The 10,000-nt window shown below is 35.3% G+C and overlaps 1 protein-coding gene across 1 annotated transcript in view; it reads right to left on the minus strand.

Annotated features, from left to right (window-relative positions):
* The window catches only part of Gyg (Glycogenin), a 52,826-nt gene extending 43,374 nt beyond the window's left edge, over positions 1–9,452 (minus strand). Inside the window, exon 1 of the mRNA XM_068370855.1 lies at positions 9,333–9,452. Coding sequence (XP_068226956.1) covers position 9,333 — 1 coding nt within the window. The 5' untranslated portion in view covers positions 9,334–9,452. The remainder of the gene's footprint in view (positions 1–9,332) is intronic.
* Positions 9,453–10,000: the final 548 nt, after the last annotated feature.

The following is a 10,000-nucleotide window of genomic DNA, read 5'->3' on the forward strand; positions in this document are numbered from 1 at the left end:
TATATATATATATATATATATATATATATATATATATATATATATATATATATATATATACACACATATATATATATATATATATATATATATATATATACACACATATATATATATATATATATATATACACACATATATATATATACATATATATATATGTATATATATACATGCATATATATATATATATATATATATATATATATATATATATAAACTTCTCCCTAATAGGTAATGACTTAAAAAAAACAAGATTGCCACATTTATCCTCTCCCTACTAAGTCCGGGATGAACCAATTGTGCAGTAAAACTCCATTAAATTAACCACTTCACACCCCTATGCAAAGACTAATTACCATTGCTGAAACACTTTCACAAACTGCATTATTCAGCCCTTACTTGCAAGTACTCTCGAGCCTTTTCCAAATGTAAAGACCTTTCCTTTTACGATACAGTTTTCCCAGTATCTGTCTATGAATCCCTCCCCTACTTACCGGCACTTCTGAAATACAGTATATTCTGTATTCCCTTTCTATTAAGCTATCATCTAACATTCTTTCCACGTAGTAGGTTGGCCAGGTCACCAGCCACCCATTGACATACTATCGCTGGAGTTATTGGGTCTTTTCACTGGTCAGACTACTTGGATCCCTATCTCAAATAGTATATCTGGTTACGGTTTATTTTTCTCTTGCCTACACATACACCGAATAGTCTGGCCTATTCTTTACACAGTCTCCTCTGTACTCATTCACCTGTCAACACTGAGATTACCAAACTATTCTTCTTCGCTCAAGGGGTTAACTACTGCACTATAATTGTTCGGTGGCTATTTTCTTCCTGGTAAAGGTAGAAGAGACTCTTTAACTATGGTAAGCATCTTTTCTAGGAGAAACACTCAAAAATCAAACCATTGTTCTCTAGTCTATGGTCGTCCCTTAGTCTCTGTACCATGGTCTTCGCTGTTTTAGGATAAAGTTCTCTTGCTTCAGGGTACACTCGGGCACACTACCAAATCTTATTTCTCTCCCCCTTTGTTTTTTTTTTCCCAGTTTTTATAGTTTATAAATTGAAAGTTTTATTCTAAACGTGTTACTGTTCTTAAAAAATATTTTATTTTGATTGTTTATTACTTCTCTTGTAGTTTATTTATTTCCTTGTTTCCTTTCCTCACTGGGCTATATTTCCCTGTTAGAGCCCTTGGACTTATAGCATCCTGCTTTTCCCACTAGGATTGCAGCTTGGCTATTAATAAAAATAATAACTGGATCACATCAAAATAATCTAATCTATTCTTAAGATCATGCCAGTCTCCCTACTTTATCTCAAAATTTCTTACCTTATCAATTCTTCTTGGATCACATATACAACATAATAATTCAAATCCACAGTGTATGTTTTGGCGCACACATGCTACTTTCGTCTTAAAGGAGCTTGGTTTCAATAGGTACCACCTTTCATGGTCTCTGCAAATATTTTGATATAACATTAAAAACCTTCACCAACCAGACTGGAACCCAGAGTTACCTAAAAAGACAGGATTTACATCTTCAAAATCACTCTAGATACGTGAAGAAATGGGACTGAATTACTTCAGCCCAGGGTATTACAATCCTCAATGACCTTAGATGCCAGGATGCCAGATAACTCATAATCAATCAATCAATCTATCGTAATAACCCTGGCAATCTGCACTCATCCTTTCTAAAGACTTCTGTCGACCTATTCTGGTTTAATTTCTCCACGGGATTCAACTGCACAAATGAAATTTCTTGTTACTTTTCCCAGTCATTTTTCAAAATAACTATTTATTTTCCAGGTAACGCACACGGAAGGCTTTTGATTGAGAAAGTAAGGCATATGAGAGTGACTTGACAGCAAAAGAATGCTGGGGTGGTACAGAAAGGTATTACGCAAGGGAGAGGATGTATGCATGAAATGTCTCTAGTGTGAGAATTTAAAAAGTAAATGTTGAATGAACTGTATTTATTATAATGTATATAGTAAATCAAAAAGCTTATGTTCATCAATAGTTAATGGGTGGTTGAGAACATATGATATTGATGATAGGCTGCTGAAAGAAATTAAAATTATTTATGATGGAAATTAAGTATTTGTTAAAGAGTACATAGGCCAGTAGTGACCAAATGAGGTATGAAACAACATTGTGTCACCTCTCCGCCGCTGATCAACATCTGTATGGGTGGAATGAAGCAAGAAGTAGAAAAAGGGACAGCTGGTATAACAAATGCAGAAATTGTAGAATAAACACAGGAGTTGTGAACTGAATGTGGAATAGTTGATGTTTGCAGATGACCCTGTGCTATGTGGATAACGTGATGAAAAATTGCAAAAGCTTGTAAGAGTTTGACTGTCAGCACATGAAGAATGTTGAAGAGCAAATGTGAGCAAGAGTAAGACAATGAGAATACATGGAAATGAGGAAGATGGAGCAATAAACATTAGAATGGATAATGGAAAAATAGTAATGCTTGATTCAAAAAACTATCTTGAATAATACAGAATGATGGCAAGATGAGAGAAGACATGAGTTACACAATAGAAGAAAGAAAAGTAGCAAGGTGTGTGCCTACTGTAAGACTTATAAAATTTAGGACGAAAGTTGTCTACTTAGTTCTAGGAGGGAATTTAGAAAAGGACTGTTTAACCAACTCCCATGTATGGAAGCAATACAAAGCATGGATGTCGAATGTAAATTACAATATAAAAATTTTAAACTATTGAAATGAATAGTATGTGTGGTATGTATTGTATATGTGGTGTAAAAAGACTAAACAAGATGGAAATTGTGGAGACATACAGAAATAGTAAAAAGGTTAGCATAGGTGAGAGGATAGATCAGAGTATTTTGATATGGTTCAGTCATATGGAGAGAATGGAAGACATTTGGTTTTTGAAAAGTGAATAATGCTAAGTCCTAGGCTGTTTGAAGAGGGGAAAGCCTCGAAAGTGTTGGATAGGCAGTTGTAAAGATGAACTGTAAAGGAAGGACCTTGATATCTATTAAGTGCATGGGTACATGCAAGATAAGAGTCGAGAGGCACAATTGTGTAAGGGGATAAATGGGCAGGTTTAAAGCCTTCTGCGTAGATGTAAGAAGCAACTAATATTAAACGATTTACATCATAAGATGTTCTACAGTTATGCAGTTAAAGGATGAAGGTGCAAGGGATTTGAATTGTTGTTTGGAGTCATTCTGTTGGAAGAAACAACCTACGCTGAAAAAAATATACCCTATACAGTACATATAATGTATATAACAGTTTCTCACAGGAATGGTGGTTCCCGAACACCAACATAAATCACTGCCTCACTCATCCCTTAATAACTGCTTCAATGGAGATAACCCAATTACAGATGGTTAGTCATGCAATTGATGTCTATTGGCCGAGCTCTAAACCTCGACCATGTAGTCCACGTTTCTAATCCGAACCTTACTTGAATGGTAGAGCTGTGTTACAAAGGATTCTATGAACACGAACTGAACCGGGGTTCTTAAGAGTAGTATTATTCAATGCATACACTAAAACAGCAATCATGTTATTTTTGATAGGGAATTATAAGTACTATATGCACAATCCAAAGCACTACAAGATTAGAAATGATACTATAACAATGAATTAACAGTTCTAATTGAAAATGTTTTCCTAAACATGATAAGCAGTATCGATATCACCAAGCAGCTTCTCCACAATCATGATAAGAGTCACCAGATGGCCATTCATAAACCAGTTATTGTAGTTGTTTTTGACTTTTTGATGCTAGCTGTACTGATAAGGTTAAATTTCATCATGTTTGAATTTTCTGGAGCCTTTTCATATTAGTACTCCAGGCATTCTAACAATTATTGAACTACTCATATTATGAATAACCCTACCTTGACGCCATGCAACTTTACACTATAAATTATACTAAAGCCTAATTAGACACCACCTAAATTAAGGCTAAAGAGATATACATAATAAAAATAATCCATACAACCCATGCTGACTTACTGTACTTTCAATGTACAGTACAGGGAATTTGAGAATTCAACCTACTGTCATTATAAAGTAACTCTATAGAAATAACCATATTGTACAATAAAATCTTCTGTACCTACAATCATGAGGACAGTACTGTACAAGAAAGTACAGTACTGTACAAGAAAGTACAGTACTGTACAAGAAAGTACAGTACTGTACAAGAAAGTACAGTACTGTACAAGAAAGTACAGTACTGTACATGTAGCTTTGACTATGCTAGACTATCTTGTGCCTCCCAGTATGTTTAGTTTAAAATCCTAACCTTACAGTAGTTTCCTACTTTCCAGCAAAAACTTATGAACTGGGTCTTTGTTGTATTTTGTAACATCAAGTAAGGCCTTAAAAATAAATGTGTATAACAGCCTAGCCTCTATTAGACAACAGTAACTAACAAATTTTTGCAAACTGCCCTTATATCCATATAATCATAATAAGGCTTAAATTATGCAATGCTAGAAAAGAAATCAAAACGCATGGCATTATTTAAATTATGACTAGAATTACTTATGATATTTATTTCTCGCTAACTTTTCCATCAAGTTGAGCAATTTTCTGTTTCTTTCATGGCAGCACTTCAGCAGGATATAAAAAAAGTTAATGAGCTATTAATGTAAATTATGGTTTTTGTTATTGCGGGTCGCCATATAGTATTTGGTGGCGTACCAAATTAAGTAGGTACAAGGACACAGCAAAGGAGGGCATGGTTGGGTTTGGTAAGTGGCCCTAGGACAATCCAAAGTTGCCATATTTTGCCTGGAAACATACAGGGTAACGAAGCCTCTTTTAATTCAATCTTATTTCTCTTCCTCTTGCTTTTTAAGTTGTTATAGTTTATATATTAAAGATTTATCTAAATATTTCTGTTCTTGGAATATTTTATTTTAAAATAGATTGTTCGTTGCGTCTTTTGTAGTTTATTTATTTCCTTTCCTCACTGGCTATTTTCCCTGTTGGAGACCTTGGGCTTATAGCATGCTGCTTTTCCAACGAGGGTTGTAGCTTAACAGAAATAATAATAATAATAGGTACATGATTCAAATAAAATGTTGTACACATTTTTATCTTTCTTGGAATAAAAGTCACTTTGTTAAATGTACAGTAAACACTTTGCTATCACTCACTTATTAGCTACTCCCTTAAGTCTGAGGAAATTAAGCCAATTTCAACAGCTTGCAGTTGATACTTCAGCATGTAGACCTTCATAAAAACATAACTTCTACAAAATTGCATGAGTTTGTCCTTATTGAATCAATTAGAAAAGTCTTACACACACACTTCGACCTCAGTGTTCAGGATTTAACTGGTATTAACTTTTTATATCCTTTTCTAGACTGTGTCAGAAATAGAAAAGTGCTTTAATAATGAAATATGATTAGTGTACTTATAAAAGCATTCAAGTAACATAACTCGTAAAGATTTTTTTTTTTTAAGAATATCTATGGTTAACATTGAAGATCTCACACAACACATGATCTTTAACTTACACCAAGCATGTCAGAAAAATGCTACAGACATAAGCGAGATGAAAAGGCCTAAATCATTGTTGGGAAGTGAAAATTCCTGGTCCCTAATAGGAGGCACATAGTTTCAGCTTCTCTACACTGAAATTAAGACTACTCTCTATGATATACAAAGGCCAGCGACATATGAAGTACAGTACTGCTACAAACCAAGTTGGAAAAGCAGGATGGTATAAGCCCAATGGCTCCAACAGCAAAAATAACTCAGTGAGGAAAGGAAATAAGATTACAGAATATCTTACCATTCGATTTCTTCCCCACAAATCTTACCCAGAAAAGTTCTATTTTCATGTAAAGGTAATTGTGAGATTTAATTTCAATGTCAGCTTTGGGTTGAGGGAGTTGCAGCAGGAGCAAATTCCTCAGCCCGTCAAATGCGTACGGAAATGGAAATTTAGGTCAGGTTAGTTAGGCTGTCTTAGGGTCATACATATTCCCTTAATTTCCTTACAACTTTAAACACATTGCCGATCTCGGTTGTCATTGGAAACGAGGTTGTAAATGGATCAGTAATGTTGTGTGTAATTACCAAATAACTAGAGAAACTATATTGGTAATTTGTAAAATTTTACCAAGCACTTCAACATAATGAAATATTACAAGAATAACAGCCAACATTTAGCAACTGCTAGAAAACCCAGTAAGTGAGTAGGTGGTTGGGTCACCGAATTATTGACCACCAAAATATTTGCGCACTAAGCTACATGCGTAACCCTACATGTACCGATTGCCAAATGAGAGAAAAAAATGAGATAATGTTTAATTACAAGCGAAGTGAGCTATTGCGGAGCAAAAACTATCGAGGGAATAATTAGCATTAGTTCATGGACCGACATACTTGTAGATACACTTTTTAAAGTTGGTGATGACGGAAACGGATACGAAGGATTCTTGTTTTCTACACGAGCAGCAGGCTTCGTAACCCTACAATCTACACACGTATCGACTAACCTAATGTAGTTAGTCTGGTAAATTTATAGTTAAGGACAAAACAACATTTTGAACAGAAAAAAATTGTTTTTTCCTGTTGTAAATAATTTGCTTTCACTGAATTTGACCTTCATTTCCACAGAAAATAAACTGAAATAAACGGGGATATTTTCTGAAATCTTATGCTTTTGCTCCGCCATGCATTCGCTTCGCTCGCGGAAAAAGATTACCAAGAAAAACATCCGGCTCCTATATACTGGCAAGCAGTACATGCTAAGCTGCCCACGCTTACCCCATTGATTATCATTTCTTGGATAATTGTTTTTATTTGCAGTGGAAGTGGACATTTTTCTAGAGGAAACGGTTTCATTGTAGTGTATTACAGGGCGATGTAACCTAGGAAAACAACTACTTTTTCTTATAGAAAAAATTACGCTCTCCTCGAAAATGACACTCGTTCCCGTCGCAAATGAATAGTTTCAGAAATATATGTACATCTATATCCTCCGATAATGGGGGACCCCCAGTGGGAACTCGGGGTTTTGGGTGGGAAAAACACACTGGGGAATCTATATATAAACGTAAAACAAGCCTTTTCTTCTCTATTCATTACCTTCTTGAAATTATAATAACCGGAGGAAAATACAAAACAGTATATCTGAATAAACTTTGGAGGCGCCGTTGCAAAGATTGTGTCATGAAAAAAAACAGTAACCAGTGCTGCCAACGTCCGATGTAGATCAAATGTTATTTTGGTAAATGTCTAAGAGAAGGCCGCACCCGTTTTTCAAGTATTAACAACGAAAAACGGCAAAAAACAACCAGATTATTGTTGCACAGTGCATAGAAACATGAGGAAATGAATAAAAAAGAAACTAAGACTTAACTCTTACACACAAAATGTAAGCATAAACCTACTACTACAATTATGGGAGACCCCAGTGGGAAGCAGGTTTTTTGGGTGGGGGGAGGATGAGAAAAGTGATTTTTCGGGGCACTACCGAACCTAATACAACCAACTAACCTACCCTGGGGGGCCTGTACCCCTACCTAGGCCTACCGGGGGGGGGGGGGGGGCTTCGCCCCCCCTGCAACCCCCCCTTAAGGCCACAGTGATTTTCAGGGCACCACCGAACCTAATACACCCACCTAACCTAGCGTAATAGCCCTGTACCCCTACCGGGCCCCCCTGCGACCCACCCTTAAGGACACTACCTAACATCCATCAAACCAAATCCAAAGTGATGGTACTGCTGTATACATCGTTATACTATCACCATTATAATATACTCCATAAATTAATGAAGCTTACCTTAACCTGTTGGTTGATAAAGATGTGCTGCTGCTTTGAAGAAAACGTGAAGCCGTTGCGAAGGTTCCCTGACATGCAGGACAATTTTTATTTTGTAAAATTAAATTGTGTCTCTGGCACAAATTCACTAGTTTTTCAATATAACCCCGAATAAGTAAGAACAAATTCATTGTAACTTAGGAAACAGTCAGGACAAGAAGATGGAATTTCAACTTCTTGTGCAATATCAGATGACGTGCTTGCTACGGCCTCCATGTCTAGGAACGAAATAAAATGGCTGGGTAAGAAAATGTATTGTCACACTGTGATGGGTAAGAAAATGTATTGTCGCACTGTGATTGGCCAAACGTGAAGACGTCATTGGGAAAGAAAATGTATTGTCGCACTGTGATTGGCCAAACGTGAAGACGTCATAGTGGACTAGTTTGTCTGCGGATTATAGTGGTTACAGGGCTCATTTGAGTAAAAATAAGACACAGTCAACAATAACAACAGACTTAGAAAAATCTGGGAGGAAGACAAGAGTAGCGTGAGTTTGATCGTCGATATTTCGACTATTATTGATTTTCACTAAATTATCTCACAGGTATACCATTATAAACATACATTCCTACATATTCTAGTAAAAATAAATTGAATATCAGTGATATCTTCATGCGGCCCTCTCCTAGACATTAACCGTTATTTTGTGACCTGTCATACTACTAGGCTAGGTTAGGTGGGTTTGTTAGGTTCTGTGCCCTTTTTGTAATTTTTATATATTGGGTAAAACTTATATGGATAAATTATTTAAAATACGTATGGAAATATCTACCATTGCTATCGTTAGTAATGTCAGCGTGCCGTTGGTAACTCTGTGTACCATACGTCAACGTTGGTAACACTGTGTATTATTGGTAACGTTGCTAATGTTATCGTTCGCAGTACATTCGTAAGAGAAGTGACACCATGCAACTTAAAGTTAGCCGAATTGGTTGATCTGTTTGTTTCCGATTGATATGAACATCAAATTCGGTTAAATCACGTTATTTACTATAGGAAAACATATATTTTCTGTTCGAAATCTCACCCTGTAATACAATAAAAATTACCGAGGAAACACGTCATTTTGTAGAAAAGCTTTTCCGTCCGTAACAGTAATAAAACCGGTAGCCTGGCCTAGTTTGGGTAACATACATTTAAGTAACTACAGCCTGAATCTGGTATGAAGTTTGTAATACGTTTGCAGTACCTAACCGTAGTCTACCATGGCTTACCAAAAATTTAAACTAACAAGCATAGTTGTCCTGCTTTATTTAATCAAATTAATAATTACATTAATACCTTTGGGGGTAACTACCGTCTCATACACGGAGAGAGCTTGTCTAGCATAAACCCTGTCATTAAATCCAATTTCCATCAATGACAATAAATGTCATTCTACAACATCATATTTCTTATCGGCAAAATACACTCTCCCATACAATGCCGAGCTAATAATATATTAAAAAGGAAATATAATGGTATTATATTAACACTTACTCTTAAGAGGTAATAGGTTCACAGCACCGATATGACGTCTTTGACCTTGACGTGATCCCGGCTGTCAGTGTCTTCTTCTTCTTCTTCTGTCGTCTACAATGTTTTCGTGCTACGACATCATAATAATAATAATAATAATAATTCTTTATTTCCAATATTTACATTGGGTATTCATAAAATATATGGCTACAATTAGTAAAGTCATCTTACAAACAGTTCAAATATTTGTTATTTTAGACATACAAAAGTTGTTATAAGAATCAATAAATCGGCTTTTGGTAAGTTGGTCATGGTTGACCTTTATAATGTAAGAAATTCTTATGGGATTTGAGTAAATATGGTAACATTTAGCTCGACATTATCTTGGTAATATTAAATTTTCGGTTACTGGTTATATTTTCTGTAATCAAATAATAATATTTTGGGGGAAACAACTTTAAATTACACTTTTTACAGATGACCTGAAAAAGTTAGACTTCTGTTTTGATTTATTGTTTATTTTATGCTTCATTTTGTTCTATTTTCTTATGATGTCAAAATATCTATATATTAGTCGGTAGGTAAGTTAAATTTAGAGAAAAGAATGGAATAGCAAAATCTAGAATTCAGAAATATCAGTGTTTGCAGGAAGCATTTTATCATATCAGTGCTTACATACTATCGGCTGT

This window comes from Palaemon carinicauda, chromosome 3 (assembly GCF_036898095.1).
Source record: "Palaemon carinicauda isolate YSFRI2023 chromosome 3, ASM3689809v2, whole genome shotgun sequence".
NCBI lineage: Eukaryota > Metazoa > Arthropoda > Malacostraca > Decapoda > Palaemonidae > Palaemon > Palaemon carinicauda.